The sequence below is a fragment of the Dunckerocampus dactyliophorus genome, chromosome 20, assembly GCF_027744805.1.
Source record: "Dunckerocampus dactyliophorus isolate RoL2022-P2 chromosome 20, RoL_Ddac_1.1, whole genome shotgun sequence".
In the NCBI taxonomy this organism is placed as follows: Eukaryota; Metazoa; Chordata; class Actinopteri; order Syngnathiformes; family Syngnathidae; genus Dunckerocampus; species Dunckerocampus dactyliophorus.
The window spans coordinates 3746948-3766134 of NC_072838.1; the positions used below are offsets into that span (position 1 = coordinate 3746948).

A 19187-nucleotide genomic window follows, 5' to 3' on the forward strand; every position below is an offset into this window, starting at 1 on the left:
CACAGATTCCTCCCCCCACTTTTTTTTGAGCAGTTTATATTAGGGCTGTACAATGAGTACAAATTTTAATCAGATTGATCACAGTTTTGTAATGAATTAATCGGGATTAATCACCATTAGCAACCATGTGTGAAATATGCCAAGTTTTTCTTAACATGTTTTACATTTTTGAAATATGCCCTTTTTTTATTTCTACACTGCATTTTCACAATACATCATATTTTTAAGCATTTTTCCACAAATAATGACAATTATAATGTAATAATATATATTTTAAAAATAATAAGATAATGACAATTTTAATATGTAATTGTTAAGCAATGTTTGCAAAGAGTCATTTTGAAGCATAATTCACAAATAGTAGCTTGCTGCATTCACATTTGATGCATTTTTAAACGTTTTCCACAAATAATGACAATTATTGCAATCACATATACTGTATATATTTACATATTTCTTTTTTTATATATTTCTAAATGTTCACAGATAATGTCAATTATATTACAATAGTTGATATTTTTAAGCAGAATTTGCAAGTAGTAGTTTTTAAAATTCAGATTTAATATTTGTATTTTTTTTTTTACATATGACAATTACAGTATTGTAACCATTTATACCGTATATATATTTTTTTAATGTTCACAGATAATGATTATATTTGAATATTTCATCTTTTTAAAAATAATTTCCAAATAGATTTTTTAAAATTAATAATCAATACTTATCAGCATTTTTTCAATTGTATTTTTTCAATTGACAATTGTAATAATATGTACTGTATATAAATATTTTTAAATGTTCACAGATAATGGCAATTATATTTTCATATTTTGCATTAAGTATTTGCAAATAGCAATTAATTAATTTTTTTATTTTTTAAATATTTAACATTAAAGAATTTGATTTTTTTTTTTTTTTTTTTACCAATTTTGTTCTGAATGGCAGGGAATTTAGTCAAAAATGGATCCCTCGGTAAAGTGCTCTTTTCTGCCCCTTTTCAGTCCTTCATTTTAAGACGTGTAGTGAAGCCTGAGGAAGGGGGTTTCACAAACGTCTTCCTACTCTGCCCTTCAATCGCAAAAGAATAATCCAAAGAAGGAGAGGAGGAGGAGGAGGAGGAGAAAAGCACGTTGATGTTGCCAACGCAGCGTGAAGCAGCGTGGGAACATCTGCTCTCATCATCTTATCAGCTAATTACGTATTATTCTCAGCCGCTGAGGACTTCACACTCTATTGTCTCCCATATCTTGTCGCCGCGGAAGCACTTTGTTGTTTGTCACGGAATGATTCCTCACCAAATTTGAACGCACAAAGCGAGACACCGCACAAACGCAACCATCGGGTCCAAGCTGGAGCCGCCGCGCGTGCGAGCGTGCCAGCACAGATGGAGAGCGAGGAGTGGCCCATCAGCAGATGGAGGAAAGGATACAAAATAACTTAATATAGAAATAACTAAATAAGACGGAGGCGGGCGGGAAGTGGATGCGCATGGAGACGTGCAAGCCAACAAATTGAGCAAAAACATCTGCTGTAAACAAAGCCTGCGTGCAGCCACCTTTGCTATTATTCAATCATTATTATTATATTTTTACACAACTATAAATCTATAAATAAGTGTGAGAGTGCAACAATATACCTGTATATTGCATGCATATATATATATACACACACTCATACATAAACTGTATATTTTAGGAGTGCACAATAATTATCGTGTCGATATGAGGGAATTAAGATGTCATAGCGATAAATCCGATAACATGAAAAATAGCTCTGATAACTGATAAAACTGATTAAAAAAAGGGCTCCAATGAGGCGAGATTACACGTACTGTGCGTGTGTGCAAATCAAGCGCTCTTTTTTTTCCCCCTCCTGCCTGTGACGTGAACGGCCTGTCGTAACTTCCCCTGAGCTCACTTGTAAACAAATTCACTTCCTAAGGAAGACATTTCATGTGCTACTTGTACCAAATGCTTCATTTGGTACGGGGGGGGGGGGGGGGACATCAAGCACACAAATAACCATATCAGACACCTGAAACGCCAGCGCCACAGTGTTTGAAAAGTGCAAAAGGTTTGCCAGAGACCTCCGTGGCTGCTTGGAGCGTGTGCCCGAATACAGTGCACCTTGCTGGGCCACACCAGGTGGCTCCTCCCGCTCCATACTCTGGATCTCCTGATAGTAGTGGCGTGGTAGTAGTGATGTCAGGATATTTGATCAACAGTTCAACAGTTGGTCACATCCAAATGTGTTCCAGTCCTTTTTAACTCCAAGTTTGCACAAACTACACTTAAATCTACATTTTACAAAAGTAGATATGAAAAGTTATCGTTTATTGGCACCATATCGGTCTTGAAAAGCAAGAAGTTATGGTTATTGGTTTGGGAAAAAAAGATATCATACATCTCTAATATACCGTATACCTGTATATTGGGGGGGGCAAACACTTTTTCCACACAGGGCCACTAAGGTTTGGATTTTTTTTCTCCCTTAATAATAAAAGGTTTCATTTAAAAACTGCATTTTGTGTTCAAGTGTGTTGTCATTGACTACTATTTTACTTTGTTTGATCATCTGAAACATGTAAGTGTGGCAAACATGCAAAAAGAAACAAGAAATAAGGAAGCGGAAAACACTTTCAAACCACTGTCAATATACCAGGGGTGGGAATTTCTGGCCACCTCACGATTCCTGAGTCCGCTCCTCTACACGCTCTTCACCTACGATTGCGTGGCCTCCCAGAACAACACCAGCATCATTAAATTTGCGGATGACACTACAGTCATCGGACTGATCACTGGTGGTGTTGAAACATCATACAGAAGAGAGGTGGCGGACCTCATAGCTTGGTGTCGTGATAACAATCTCCTTCTCAATACAGATAAGACTAAAGAGATGATCATCGACCCAAGAACAAGGGAAAAGGAGCCACATAGACCCCTGTTTATTGATGAGACTGAGGTGGAGAGGGTGAAAACCTTCAAGTTCCTTGACACACACATCAGCGAGGACCTCACCTGGTCTCACAACACCCAACAAATTCTGAAGAAGTCCCAAAGGAGACTGTACTTCCTGAGAAGACTGAGGAAATTTGGCATGTCCACCACAATCCTGAGTTGCTTCTACAGATGCACTATGGAAAGTGTCCTTACCGCCTCCATCACTGTTTGGTACGGTAACTGTACAACACGTGATAGGAAGGCACTCCAGCGGGTGATCAAGACCTCACAGAACAATGTTGGGGCAGCCCTCCCCTCACTGCAAGACATTTATAAAACTAGAGTCCTATGAAGAACACACAACCTCATCAAGGACAGCGCACATCCACAACACTCATTATTCACACTCCTACCGTCAGGCAGACGCTACAGGAGTTTGAAGTCCAGGACCACAAGGCTGGCAAACAGCTTTTACCCACAGGCCATCAGGCTTCTCAACGAAGCACTCACACACGCCGCACGCAACACACACTCATAGCACTTTATTTATTTATTTATTTATTTATTTATTTATTGGTATTCATGTCTCTTCTGTTGTTGTTACTTAATTTATTTGCTAATATGTTTCTTATTCTTTTTCTTGTGTTTTCTTTCTTTTCTTGGGAGAATGAACAGAATAAGAATTTCATTGCATCATATAACTGCCTGTTTTACTATGCATATGACAATACAACTCTTGAATCTTGAATCTTGATTCCATGCGATTACGATTCAGAGGCCTGCAATGTGCTGCTAAAACGATTATCGATGCATCTTTTTTTGTGATCAATAGTTTGCCCACTTTTTCATGTATAATTTTTGCTACATATAATTTCTTTTTACTCACTGTGTCCGACTAAAACAAAGCATATTTGTATAAACATGAAACAGAAGCATGAAACTGCCATTATTCACACAGAAATAACAGACTTCTGAATTCAAACTAAAATGCTGAGCATAGAATCTCTTGACAAAATAATATTTTTGCTGCATAGCCAAGTCAAAAACAGCTTTCATACAAAGTATAGATTTCTCTACCAGTGGCTCTCGTTGAAGAATAATGCTTGCAGATGCCAGAATACACTAGGTCCCCAACTTACGAACACCCGACTAGCCAACATTCGCGGATACGAACACAAGCCGACTGGTCTATATTTTATTTTATTTTGCCTTGTAGTCGCTCAATCAGTATTTCTACTGCTACTGTACATGCTTGACCAGTAGAAGGCACTGTGACACTGCTAATGGGACCAACAGAGGAAGAGTTACACCCTGGGGAGATAAAGCTAAATGGAAAGCTAAATTCTACAACCCGGACAGAGCGTGTGATTAAAGTTTATGAAGAGTTAATAGGCCTGCTTAATTCTACACCACCCACAGAACACTACCTCTTTTAGAAGAGTCTAACCACGACGACCATTTGTCCTTTTTTTCAATAACTCCTCCTCCAACTCCACCACAACAACGTACGCTCGACCACTCCTCTTCAAAGGTAAATAACATTTATCATTACGTATTATTATATCATTTTTATTGTTTTTTTCATTAATTATCCTGGTTTAATATTACTACTGCATCCAAACTCATATTTACATACATACACATATACTGTATATGTATACACGTACATGTAGTACCTATATCATTGCTAATATTACCTTTTCCCCTACTTAAGAACAATTCGACATAAGAACGCTCGTCTGGAACCAATTGTGTTCGTAAGTTGGGGACTTAGTATATTATGAATAACCCAAAAAAACTAGGCTGCCCTTAATCACAGTAGCAGTGTCAGTTGGACGTTGTGTCTGGGTTCCAAAGTGCGCAGCAAAGCACAAAAGCCCTGCTTCTCAATAACTGAATACGGCCACAAATTGTTGGCAATAAAAGTGTATCAAGCAGAAACTCTTTTCCGAGTTGGGTGGAAAATTTGTTATCACCTGCTTGATGGTTCTCTGGTTGGCAGCGACTTCAGCTGGCTGTTTTTCCTCCTGGTTTGGGTGGAAACGTGCTATGTGGTTTCTCATATTTGTCGTGTTCGTATTTGAAGCTTGTGTGACAAAGCTTGCATATTGTGTGGCTCCTGTACAACTCATTTTTACCTTCAGCTACATGAAAGCCAAAGGGCTTCCAGACGCTCGCCTTAAATCCAGCGGGTGCGGGTCGGAGTTTACACTCAGCCATTCTGGTAGCGTCTCACACTTATGTGCACCGGAAACTATCCGGGCAGCACTTTCTGTCTTTTTTTTGGGTTCCGTCAGCATCGATTATTGACATTTATGAATCAATTAATAATCGTAAATGTCTGCATCGCGATGCATTTAAGAATCGATTATTTTATCCACCCCAACACACATATGCACACATACACACAAAATCCAATATACACACACAGTATATATACACTCAACAAAAATATCAATGCAAAACGTCATTTTTCATGAGCTCAACTCAAAAACCTAAAACTTTTTCTATGTTCACAAAAGGCCTGCCTATCAAATATTGTACACAAATCTGGTAGTAAGCATCCATCGTTCATGATTCATAATCTATCCACGTCATACTGGAGGTGTGGCATATCAAGATGCTGATGAGACAGCTTTATTATTGCAGACATACAGTAAATGTATTGTGGATGGGGGGCCCGTGGTGGCAGTGGGTCATGGCATGGGCACGCGTACGTTATGGACAACAAACACAGGTGTGTTCTATTGATGGCGTTTTGAAGATAGCGAGCATGTTTGGGATGCGCTGGATCGGTGTATACGCTATTTGAGGCGAGTGGTGGTCACACCAGATACTGACTGGTTTTCGGACCCCTCCAGGCCACCCTCCCAATACAGTTCACCTTTTGAGTGGCCTTTTATTGTGGCCAACCTAAGGCACACCAGTGAAATAATCATGCTGTGTCATCAGCATCTTGATGTGGCACACCTGTGAGGTGGACAGATATGAATGATGAATGATGAATGCTCACTAACAGATTTAGACAGATTTGTCAACAATATTTGAGAGCGCTAGGCCTTTTGTGTTCATACAAAACGTTTTACATCTTTGAGCTGAGCTCATGAAAAAGGCGAGCAAAAACAAAAGTGCTGCATTTATATTTTTGTTTTATATGCACAATTGGATCGGAAGTGTTTCAAAGTTGAAAAGTGCTGTCTAGTCTCCGACAGCACTAGTTAGCACTTGATCGTTTTATTTACATGTGTACGCCATCGTGTCCAACATAATCGATGCCCTATATCGCATACACTGTAGTAACATTAAACAGCAGGACAGGAGGACGCAAATGTTAGCAACACCAGCATAGCTATGTGATGCTGAAGTGCTAAGATTGCACTCAAAGTCTAACAGGTGCATTATGCTAAGTTAGCATAATTGCTGAAGGAAAACAACATGCCTAAACTCACAGCTCCCACGTCTGTAACTGAGTGGTGGTTAGTGGGCAGAGCTGCATTTTAAGACGTGTAGCGAACGCTGCTTTTTTTTTTTCTTTCTTTTTCCAAGAAGTTGTCCGTGTACACTCGGTGGGCTCATCTCAGCTACCTGTCCAAAAGCAGAGAGAATGTGTTCACCACAGAAACACAAAACAACCCTGGGGAAAATGTCAGCCCTGCAACTTCACTTTTTGCAGCACCTCTGAAATGCCAAGCTTTCAAAACGCGCCTGCGACGTCGTTATTAGCGCCAGGTATTTCATCCCTCCTCCTCCTACGCTCAAAAAGGTCAGGCCAAGTGAGTCGCTCTCTGCCTCGCTCCCACGCCGACTACATGGCACGCAAATGTAGCATGTTGCTACATCTTTAACGTGCGAACACACCCTATGCGTGAACGCTAATGCACGTGAAAGCTAACGACATTTATAAACGTTGACCCCCATCGCCACACATAGATTACAGTCCTGTGGGAAACACTGATATGTTTTAGCATTTTAGTGTCTTTAGTGACCAAAACATGAGAAAAGAGTATCTCATATTAATAAAAATAATACTAGAGATAGTATAGGAGTTCCCTGGATTGTAAAAAGAGCTCATTTTCATCCTCTCATGCAGCTAAATCAAAACCCAAAACATTAGAAACACGTCTCACGATGATAGCAGTGATTGGAAGCAATAACTTTATCCTCAAACGCAACATTATGGACATTTTTCTGGGTGAAATCGCGTGTGGCGTTCTTGCTCTTGCAGGAGTGGACCCCCTGCAATGCAGCTACACGCACAAAAGGCCACATCGCTTAAAACACACACACACACACACACACACACACAAAGCCAGCTGTGAAAGGCGTCATCCTCACCCCGCAGAGGGCAGCAGGGGTCAGTCTGGAGCGCCGCTTCAAGCAGGAAAAGACAAATGAAAAGGCCACATCGATTCACACACCTTCTCCCTCTCAAGAAAACTCCATGATAGTAACACCAATTTCCATCATCAACTCCTAACATAAGACCTGCTTTACACTTCGTGAGCTTCAGTGTGTGTGTGTGTGCGTGTGTGTGTGTCAGACTTACGCAGCTCGCCCACTTTGAGGATCTCGCAGAGCATCTTTGTGAGTTCGATGCTGCTGCGGCCAAACGGACACTCATGCTTGTCTTCCCGACTGCTGTTCTCCAGAACGATCTGGAAAAGAAGAACAACAAAAAAAAAACATTAGTTGTCTTCTTCAGAGGCTAAACTAAACACCCCCCAAAAGATATACCTAAAAATAAACATGTATAATTGTAAATTTTCACATTTTGTTTGCTCAACGTATTGTTTAAAAATATGATGTGATACAAATACAAAAACAAACAAAAACATGCTTGTTACTCCTTTAGGAGCTGTAGGATAACCTGTTGGCTGAGTGACTAAATGTTTATTGCAAGCAGATTTTAGACAAACTGTTTTTATTGATGTTCACTGATTGAATATACGTAAGTACGATGTAATGGTAACCGTTTTATCCATTCATCTAATAACTGAGTGAGTGCGAGTGGTTTATAGAAATAATGCTTTATAAACAATTAGCTGAGGAGATGACACACATTGTGTACAATCAGCGAAGGCCAGCCGGGACCAGCAGCCAGATGTGGGAACAAAAGCGTAGTCAAAATAGGCTTTGAGACAGACGGGGGGAGAAGTATGTTCTATTTGTGCGAGAAAAGTGTTAACAAGTCAGCGAAAGCGCCGACTGTCACCTGCTGGCGTCACACAAGCTTGGTCAAAGAATCCGGGAGACACTGGCGCCGATGGTCTGAGGAAAACTATTAAAAGGCAGAGAGGACTTGCAATCGAGGCCGACTCTCTCCTTCTGGTCAGGAAGCCACAGGAGGATATTAGGTGCAAAAGCTAGCCAGGATATCCGAAGCATGTAAAAATGATTCTGTCTAGCTTATCTTTCAATACATTTTGTAAATCTAACACCAGTGAGTGAGTCTTCTTTCCTTCTCATAAATAGCGATTAACGAACACGTAAACATGTTTTGCTTATTAAACATTCTGTTTTTTGGGTTTTTTTAAACAGTTCAAATGCAGAATGGAGTTCAATTTGGGCTGAGCGATATGACCAAAACTCACATCCTGATATATTTCGGTTGATATGGACATACCATATACTGTTTTCACAATCCCAATCAAGTAGTTATGGTGACGTGAAATCTGACTCAATTTGAAACTTGACTATTTTTCTACTATTGATCACATTATTACATGATCTCCTTAGTTGTTGATGCATTCAACTAGAAGAGCGTTGGAAAGGGAAAGGCGTTCACCCTGACGTAGGCGTCCTGGTGGTGCCTGGCGAAGTACAGCATGTTGTCCAGCGCCAACATTCCCGGAGGAATCTGGGTGAAATCCACAGCCGGGTTCACGTGGTTCTGCACGTCAGGAAAGAAGGGGAGCGTTTCCAAAAGCAGAGTTTTGCGGATGACAAGCGTGAAGGACTCAGAGTCTCACAATGAAGCCGAGCTTCTTGTAGTCTCGCGTGTACATGGACTTGCGTTTCTCCATGCTGCCGCTGTTGTTGGGCTCGCACTCCACGTCGAACGCTATCCTCCGCAGCTCAAAGATGATGTCCCTCTGAGCCTGCAAACACACGAAAAGTACTCCTTTACACATCATCCGCTGGGGGGATGGGTCCCAATACAAGCCCCTCGCCCAAGCCCACCTGGTCCTGGGGGTCCATCTTGGTCATCATGCGGTCCTCCAGCAGGTTGAAGGTGAGCACCTGCAGCACGTACAGCTGGTGGGCCATCTCGTCGTTGATGGGCGTGGGGCTCCGGATCACGTTCTGCACGCAAGATGGAGGATGAGGAGGATGTGGGGAGGAAGAAGGAACTTTGACCCCTGACCCCTCCCTTACAGAATGCTTGCTGGTCGTCAGTAAAGTACTTTCTTTTCATAAACCTGCTAGCTAGCAAGCAAGCAAACATGAACCGCCTTGGTGGAGGTACGGCTCAGAGAGGCACAAAGTGGGCGGAGTCAAGCTTACACTGAGAATGATGGAGCGCAGTTGTTTCTGGGCCAAGATGTGGGCCATCTCCTGCACACACAAACACACAATCATCACACTAAACACACATATTAAAACATAAAAAACTCTTACAATCATCAAATCATGACAATGGATGGCATCAAATCATAATAATAATCATAATAATCATAATAAGTCAACTGTAAGGACTATTAAAGCCACACAGGAAAAAGACGTTTCAAAAATGAAGGCAAAATTTTATCAACAAACAGCCACAATTTAACAAGAATTAAACTGAATTGCCACAAAAAAAGCAAATATTATTTTACATTTTTATTCATAATAGCATTTTACAATTTGCCACGTTAACGCTCTTTCTTGCAATATTATAATTGTATTCTTATTGCATTACAATTTTATTCAGATAATATTGAAACATTGTTCCGATTAAAACAACTTTTTGACTTCCATTATTGTTACTTTTTTGTTCTGATAATAGCATGTTGCATTTTGCAACATCACCTCTTTTTCTTGTAAAATGACCATTTCATTCTTATTGCATCACAATTTTGACCCCAGTGAGGATACGTGGCATAGAAAATGGATGGATGGCATTCATTTTATTCATGCAATACGACAACATTATTACCCTCAAATAAAAACTTTACTTGTTTTTATGTTTTGCGATGTTAAGACTTTTTCTTGTAAAATATATTAAGATTTTACTCTTGCTGTATTACCATTTTATAATAATATGGTGATATCAAAACATTCTGATAAAATAAAACCTTTTTATCTTACATTACTATTACTTTTTGGTCTTATACTTTTGCAATCTAATTTTTTTTTCTTGTAAAATTAAATTGAAATGTGTTATTGTAGTATTACGATTTTATTTTGGGAAAATTACAACATTATTATCTTAAAATAAAACTTACTAAAATTATTATTACTTTTTTGTTCTCCTGTGTTGCAAACATTTTTTTGCACCATTAAGACTTTTTCTTGTAAAATATGTCAACATTTTATTCTTGTGTTATTACTATTTTATTTTATAATATTACAGTATTATTCTGATTTTTTTTTTAAAGATGAACTTCCATGATTATTGTATTTTTGGTCTCATAATACATTTTTTTTTAATAATCTTACATTATTATTAATTTTTGGATTTTGATTTAATTTGACATTATTGGTGCAATGATAAAAGGTACTATTATTTTCATAAAATGAACTTGTCATTCTTGTTGGACTATGGTTTTATTGCTATAATATGACATCATGTCACATAATATTCTCATTGAAAAAAATCCAATTTACATTATTATGACTTTTTTGTTCTTGTAATATGTGTTTGATATGATTTTACAGAAAATTATTACTTTTTTCCTCGTTATATTTTATTTTATTCTGGGAATATTACATAGTTTTCATTAAAATAATATTTTATTCTTGTTGGATTACAACATCATGTCATAATAATAATTTCTGATTCTGATTTTAAAAAAACCTTTCTAGCTTACGTTATTATTATTAAGATTTTATTAATCTTTCAATAAGAATTTACACGTGTAAAATGAAGACTTTTTTTTTCCTCCCCCTGAGAGGAAAAAAGTACAATTGCTATTTTATTCTTGTAATATTCCGGCATTATTTTCAAAGGAAGCTTTTTGTTTTATTTTCATAGAAATGTCAAATTACAACTTTATTTTGTAATATTGAAATTTTGAGCATTTTTACTGAAGGATGCTGAAATAAACACAGATTTGATAGTGTTTGACTTTTCCCAGCGTGTCTTAAATGCGCCTCGGCCCGCCAGTGTTGCTTTACGGTCCTGAGCGGAAACGAAGGCCCGTCTTCCGTACGGTGGCTAATTGCGTGTGCGGACTAGAAAGGGTGCCGAATGGAGGGTGCACTTACTGTCAGGGGACAATTTAGGATGTCCAGCATGTGCTCATCAAACTAGCGTGTCGTGTGGCGTGAGGAAACAGAAACAGTCAGAAAGACACACAAGGTGAGTGAAGGTGGCGGAAAGGAAAAGAAAAAAAGAATTAGGGATGATGGAAACACTGCCGGGGAAACTTTAACAAGAGACCAAGTGTCATGTAGGATTGTTTTTTGTTTTGTTTTTTTAGGGAGGGGGGAGTGTGATGTCATTCCAATGCGGCATTCCTGCATGGCGTGTCTGCAAGGAGGAAGTGGGGGCGGGGCTTCATACATTATTAAAGCACACAGATGGACTGTGGCGCTGATGCAAGGAGGGGGTGGGGGTGAGGAAGGGGGGAGTCATGTGACCAGCAGGCTAAAGCAGGTGAGCGAGGAAGGAGGAGGAGGAGGTGGAAGGAAACAGGATGCACAAACAAGGGAGTGTTTCTGCTCACTTGTCTCCTCTCCTCCGGAGCTTTGAGGAAGAGGGCGTTGATGACGGCGATTGTGTACGTCTGGATGTCCTGATCCGTCCTGGGAAGGCCACACCGCGAGAGCGGTGGTCAGAAAACAAACACATAGCCCAACATAGCGCCCCCGCCAATCCCCCATCCCGCTCACCCCTGCAGATGCGGTATGAGCTGTCCTATGGTGATCTCCTGCGCCACCTTGTGGTAGAGGTCCTGACTGTTGAGCACCATGGACTCCAGGATGGCCAGCGAGCGCTGCAGCACCGCCGCGTCCATCGCAGACTTGTTCACGTAGCTGGCGATCTGCACGGGGGGGGGGGGGGGGGGGGGGGTAGCACACCCGTTACACGCGCCGCTGACCAGCTTACACTAACCAGCCACTTCATTAGGCACACCTGCACCATATACAGTAATGCAGGGGTGTCCAAAGTGCAGCCCGGGGGCCATTTGTGGTTGAAAAAATGTAAAAAGCAGCAGCACTTTTACAGGAATAAAGTCAAAATGTCAAAATATTAAGAGAAAAAAGTAGCAATCTAACGAGAAGCAGTGGTGATTTTACCCGAATAACATATCATTAGTAGCATGAAGCTAAAATTGGAAAGAAAAAATATAAATGTTTTTAAGTTATAAAATGAAGAAAATCAAAACAATTTTATTTTTTGGAAAATTTGGTTGGCGAAAAATTTTAATATTTTGGCAATAATATAATATTATGGGTAAAAAGTTATGAAAAGAAACAAAATAGCTTATGGAAAAGGTTATAATGTTACGAGAATAAAGTCAAAATATTTACAGAAGAACATTTACCAGAAGAAAGTTAAAATAGCTGGGAAATTTAAAAAGAAACAACCACCGAAAAGCAAAAAGCATCTGTAATTTTATGAGAATTAAAGTCCAAATATGAAGAGAAAAAAGCTGCATTTTTCTGAGAATAAACTGGGAATATTATGAAGAAAAATAATGTCATTTCTGTAACATAGACTTGAAATCTAATTTTTTTTTTTAAAGCCGTAACATTATGAAAACAAACGAAACAAATAAAGCTGTCATTTTTGGAAAATTAGGTTGGGGAAAAGTTATGGAAATAAAGTCATAATATTATGGGGCAAAAGTTGCATTTTTATGAGAATAAAATCGTAATATTACCAAGAAAAATAATGTCATTTTACTAGCACGGTATCATATTAAAGAAAAATTTGATTATTTTTTTTTGAAAAACAAACAAATCTAATAAAAGTTGCAGTTTTTGGAAAATTAGGTTGCCTAAAAAGTTCCTTTACAAGAATAAAGTCAAAACATCACCAGAAGAACATCCATCCATCCATTTTCTATTCCGCTTCTCCTCATTAGGGTCGCGGGTATGCTGGAGCCTATCCCAGCTGACTTTGGGCGACAGGCGGGGTACACCCTGGACTGGTGGCCAGCCAATGGCAGGGCACATCTCGACAAACAACCATTCACACTCACTCAGAAGAACATTTAACTTTTTAACTTTGTTATTTTTATTTTTGGTATCACAAAAAAAAGTAAACATTTTTGTAAAATATGTAAAAATTTCTGATTTTATTATGCTTTTATTTTGGTAATATTAAACAATCTGATAAAATAAAAACTTTTAAACTTCCATTATTATTACTTTTTGGTCTCATTACTTTTACTTTCATTTGATTTTGATTTAATTTGACATTATTAGTACTTTTTCTCATTGCACCATTATTTTCATAAAATGAACTTGTCATTCTTGTTGGACTATGGTTTTATTGGTATAATATGACATCATGTCACATAATATTCTCATTGAAAAAAATCCAACTTACATTATTATGACTTTTTTGTTCTTGTAATATGTGTTTGATATGATTTTACAGAAAATTATGACTTTTTTCCTAGTTATATTTTTATTTTATTCTGGGAATATTTTTTCAGACAGCTTTATTCGTTAATAATATTACGGCTTTAAAAAAAACAACACATTTTTTGCTGGGATGCATTGAAGTCTATATAACTGGTTAGCTTATCTACATGTGCTGCTTTACAAACTATCAAAGTGGCATCCTTTCATTTTTCACTTCTGGCCCCCCCTGGAAGAACCTTTGGACACCCCTGCTCTAGTGCCATCTAATATCAAGTAAATAGTGTGCTCGCTATTTAGCATTTACATAATGCATACACACATACTATTACATAACACATAAACACCTAAAGTGCCAATCAAAAGTTTAGAGACACCTTCTCATTGTACAGTATGAGAAAGTGTCTCCGAACTTTTGACTGCTAGGGCACCTGCATGTAACATTATGTTACATGAAATACATGTGCAATAAAATAACACGTATTTGCATAACAACAGTACATGTCATAAACACATCATCACTACTCAAATGTTCAATGACTTAGTAAGAGTAGTGAGACGTTCTGTGTGATGGCGACCATGTTTTTCTACCAATCTTACCCAAATTTTGCACGCATCTGCTTGCCCGTCCCTTACAGGTGTGTACCAAATTTGGCCTCCATTGGACTGAAAACCCTAAAGTTACAGTTGGTTTTATGTAGAGTTGTGTGAGAAATTGCAAGTGAGTCCAACCTATGGGACCTTTTAATAACAGCGGCCCCACGTGGTGTATTTCTCAAAAAAATAACAGCACAAGGTGACACGTTTCCAGCCCAATTTCTTCCCAAGTGTTGCGTTAAGAAGAATTTGTGCTAAAGACGCGGTGTGCCTAATGTTGTGGCCATTATTAGCGGGCACAAGCTGACCTTCTTGATGAAGGCCACGGAGAAAGTGTCCCAGGAGACGATGCCGTGGTCCATCAGCTCCACGAAGGCTGTGAGCGTGAAGGAAAGCAGGTCGCCGAAACTACAACACACACACAGAGGGAGAGAGAAAGCAAGAGTGAGACAGCTGCGGCGTGTGGCTGTGCAGCCTAGACACTTGGGAAGACGAGGAAGAGCAAGCGGCCAGCCAGCCAGAGGAAGAGGATGAAGCTCCACGTTGCAACCACGCTTGCTGGAGGGAAGCAGGAGGAAGAGGTGGGAACACGGCGGCAGGAAGCAAAGTCATCAAAGGTCATGCGGAGGAAGAAGCCACAACAACAAGCAGCACATTCAAAATAATACAATAAATAATCATTATTTTATTCATATAATTACAATACATAGTTTGAAAGTAACTATATTTGTGTAATTATATAAATAGAATTATTCTTTAGATAATACACGCCTGATCAAAATGTTAAGAGCAGTTGAAAAATGCCAAGATGGTACATTTTACACTGTTGCATCTTAAGGAGGTTCTAAGTAGCTTTAAAACTGGGAGTGATGGAAGAAATGACAAAGGAGAAGAAGTGAGAGGAGAAATGTTTTGATGCAAACAAGCATGAAAGTGAAATATGCCGTTCATCTGCTGATCTAAACTTTAACACCATAACTCAAATAAAAACCCGAACCCCCGCCCCAAAACAGAAATAAAATGTTGAAAAAAGGAGCGAGTAACGAGTAGCTGTGCCATTCTTGTTAATGAGCTGAAAAATGGGTCTGGGCGTGCTTGATGCCAGTGTTTCCAGGACGCTAGTGGGAATGTTGCTCCAGGTGGTGAAGATGGCTTCATGGAGGGCATCCACTGTCTGGAACTGATTTTGGTAAACTTCCCTTGCCATCCATCCCCAAATGTTCTCTATTGGATTTAGATGAGGGGAACATTCAAGATGGTACAAAAGAGTGAGCTCACTCCTCTGGAAGAGGTCCTTATGTGCAGCGTTGTCCTGTTGAAAAAGTCAGTCATTACCACACAGACGAGGGCCTTCAGTCATGAGGGATGCCCCCTGCAACATCTCCACGTAGCCATCTGCCGTTTCACACCCCTGCACAACCTGAAGCTCCATTGTTCCACTGAAGGATCATGATGGCACCCCCTCCACTGTGCCGTGTGGAAAACATCTCAGATGGGATCTCCTTGTCATGTCAGTAACGTTGGAAGCCATCACGACCGTCAAGGGAAAATAAAACTTTCTTCCACCTTTCAATGTCCAATGTTTGGTGCTCTGCTGCAAATTCTAAATGGTCAATTTTGTGGCGTTGAAGGAGATGAGGCCTCTAAAGATGTTTTTCCTTCTTAAAAGCCTTCTTTGTTGGATGGCGTCTGATGGTTCTTGGACTGCACTCGACACCAGTAACAACCTTTTTTTGGGCCGAGGATGGATGGATGGATCCTCCGGCTCAGGGCCGGTGACATTTGTGGGTCTACCACTTGACTTTTTTGTTCCATAACTCTCAGGATGTTTGAAGAAGGTTGAAATGACCGTCTTGCTGCGTCCAACCTCAGCAGCAATGGAGCGCTGCAAGAGGCCTTGCTTACGCAGCTCAACAATCCCACCGTGTTCAAAGAGAGAAAGCCTTTTTGCCTTTGCCATCAAGAGATCATGACAGTGTGAATACCTCACACTAAATCACATTCAATCCACATTTTTGTCAACATTTTTCATTTTAAAGGCTGTGCTTAAACTTTTGATGAACAGCCTATTTCACTTTAACGCTTCTTTGCAATAAATTGCTGACACAATCTCACTCAATCTCACTCCCATTTCTTGTTTTTGCATTTTCAAGCTCTACTTAGAACCTCCTTAAGCTCCAACAGGACAACACGTACATTACAAATTAAAAGTTTGATCAGGAGTGTACAGTATATTCCATGCCAACCTGGTGCACACAAGTTACACTCAAATATGAAGACGTATTTTGCATTTAATGAAAATATAAATATTTACTGTTTATTTTTCAGTTCAAAATAATACTCCGCTTCAAATGATTTTTTTTCAAATTTGAAAGCCTATTTCGCCTTCTCATTGATAAGCTTTACAATGGCGACCCCTTGTGTTCAACTGCCATCGTGCCATCATGGCGTCCTCACCAGCTGCGCCTTCGGAGACGCACACCTCCTGCATTTAACTTTAATTTCATGCGTTATTCACAGAGAAGTAAAGCAAAATGACACGTAAGAGCAACCCCCCCCCGCTACGTTTCGTGGAGTTTTGTCCATAAACCTGGCAGTCGATCAACAAAAAGTCATGAAAAACAAAAACACAAAAACGAGAGAATCAAATCCAAGATGGAGGATGAGGTTTTCAATGAAGGATGAGCGCAAAAGTGAGCAAAAGTATAAATGCCCCCACCCTGATAGGAAATAACATGACCACCAAGATTTAATCCATCCACTGATTATGATCCTGCTTCAATTCAAACATTTCTATTGGAGAGAAGTAAATCTTGGTCACGTGACGAGTTGAAGGGGTCCTATCCTGCTCATTTCAGGGGCTTTTAAAAATGTATCTAGAGCAGGGGTGTCCTAGGTTTTAAAAATGTATCTAGAGCAGGGGTGTCCTAGGTTTTAAAAATGTATCTAGAGCAGGGGTGTCCAAAGGTTTTAAAAATGTATCTAGAGCAGGGGTGTCCAAAGGTTTTAAAAATGTATCTAGAGCAGGGGTGTCCGAAGGTTTTAAAAATGTATCTACAGCAGGGGTGTCCGAAGGTTTTAAAAATGTATCTAGAGCAGGGGTGTCCAAAGGTTTTAAAAATGTATCTAGAGCAGGGGTGTCCTAGGTTTTAAAAATGTATCTAGAGCAGGGGTGTCCAAAGGTTTTAAAAATGTATCTAGAGCAGGGGTGTCCAAAGGTTTTAAAAATGTATCTAGAGCAGGGGTGTCCAAAGGTTTTAAAAATGTATCTAGAGCAGGGGTGTCCTAGGTTTTAAAAATGTATCTAGAGCAGGGGTGTCCAAAGGTTTTAAAAATGTATCTACAGCAGGGGTGTCCGAAGGTTTTAAAAATGTATCTAGAGCAGGGGTGTCCAAAGGTTTTAAAAATGTATCTAGAGCAGGGGTGTCCTAGGTTTTAAAAATGTATCTAGAGCAGGGGTGTCCAAAGGTTTTAAAAATGTATCTAGAGCAGGGGTGTCCAAAGGTTTTAAAAATGTATCTAGAGCAGGGGTGTCCAAAGGTTTTAAAAATGTATCTAGAGCAGGGGTGTCCTAGGTTTTAAAAATGTATCTAGAGCAGGGGTGTCCAAAGGTTTTAAAAATGTATCTAGAGCAGGGGTGTCCAAAGGTTTTAAAAATGTATCTAGGCCTCTTGCCTCTCCTCTTTTATTCTCGTAACATTATAACTTTTTCCGCAACCTAATTTTCCAAAAATTACACCTTTATTCATTGTTTTGTTTTCTTCTCATAATAACTAACATAACTTTTCAAAAAATGCCTTTTTTCTTTAATATTTCAACATTATGGTACGAAAAGGTTATTTTTCCTCATCACATTTTCTCGTTAGATTACAACTTTTTTTCCTTAATATTTTGACTTTATTCTGGTAAAATTACTGCATATTTTTCCATTTTTGCTATATTTATTTATTTAGTTTTCTTGTTAAGTTAGATTTGGAATGTGCTGCGGGTCAATGAAAAAGATCAGCTGCACACGCACTGCAAATGGTCCCTGGGCCGCACTTTGGACACCCCTGACGTAGACGATAAATAATATTTGGCCACGACGCAAACGAGCGTGACATTTTTCTACATAAGCTCCGTTCACACACAGACAGTCCACTTCTAATGTGTCCATGAGTGAAGGCCAACCGCTAGCACCAAATGTATTTGTGGCGGTCCAGACTTGAGGTGTGAAAAGGTGCAAATGTAGGATAGAACCCCTTAGAAGAAAACACATGCAACAAAAAAATGGAAGACTTCATGACGTGTGTGATTCCCCCTGAGGCACTGCTGGTCTTTAATCATGCAGACGGCAGCAGATTAGATTAGATTAGATTAGATTAGATTAGATTATAGCACAGAAGCGTCCACCCGGCCTGGAGAAGCATAGGAGGAGGAGAGGAAGGTAGGGCAGGATGGTGGAGGACAGGTGGGGGGGTCTTACCAGGGCTTCATTATCTTCTGGAGTTTCTGATAGCGCCTGCAAAGATTTGAGAAACTTTGGCGTCAAACGCGTCAACGTGAAACAACAAGATGAATATTTTGTTTAAAAAATAATATAACATTAGAAAATCTGAGAGAAACTCGACAAATTTTTAGAAATTATTTTTAAAATCACTGTATATCTGTTCATTCCTGCGAATAATATATACAGTATATTAAATATATTGCCAGCGCTTCCACATGGCTGTGAGTGGCTGCCGTTGCATAAAGAAGAATAAAACACTGCCCAGCTTCAAAAAAATGAACAGTTTTAACCCTTAAGATGTAATCATGCCCTTGTGGAAGGGTGGAGGTTTGAAAGAATAATCCAGGTGTTCCCCACTTGGATTATCCTTGATAAAGTGTCATGGAAAAACAGTCAGTGCCTTCAAATAAATCTTTGGTGACGTCTAA

The 19187-nt window shown here is 39.4% G+C and overlaps 1 protein-coding gene across 5 annotated transcripts in view; it reads right to left on the reverse strand.

Moving 5' to 3' along the window:
- Positions 1-19187, reverse strand: part of elmo1 (engulfment and cell motility 1 (ced-12 homolog, C. elegans)) — a 90217-nt gene that overhangs the window by 16757 nt on the left and 54273 nt on the right. For 2 of the 5 annotated variants that reach the window (XM_054764303.1, XM_054764304.1), the window contains exons 7-16: positions 18736-18771; positions 14579-14678; positions 11973-12124; positions 11807-11885; positions 11346-11387; positions 9444-9494; positions 9120-9242; positions 8909-9037; positions 8725-8829; positions 7486-7594 (exon numbers count right to left, since the gene is read on the reverse strand). In XM_054764303.1, the coding sequence (XP_054620278.1) occupies positions 7486-7594; positions 8725-8829; positions 8909-9037; positions 9120-9242; positions 9444-9494; positions 11346-11387; positions 11807-11885; positions 11973-12124; positions 14579-14678; positions 18736-18771 (926 nt within the window). The remainder of the gene's footprint in view (positions 1-7485; positions 7595-8724; positions 8830-8908; positions 9038-9119; positions 9243-9443; positions 9495-11345; positions 11388-11806; positions 11886-11972; positions 12125-14578; positions 14679-18735; positions 18772-19187) is intronic. The other 3 variants (XM_054764305.1, XM_054764306.1, XM_054764311.1) reach the window with 3 other exon arrangements.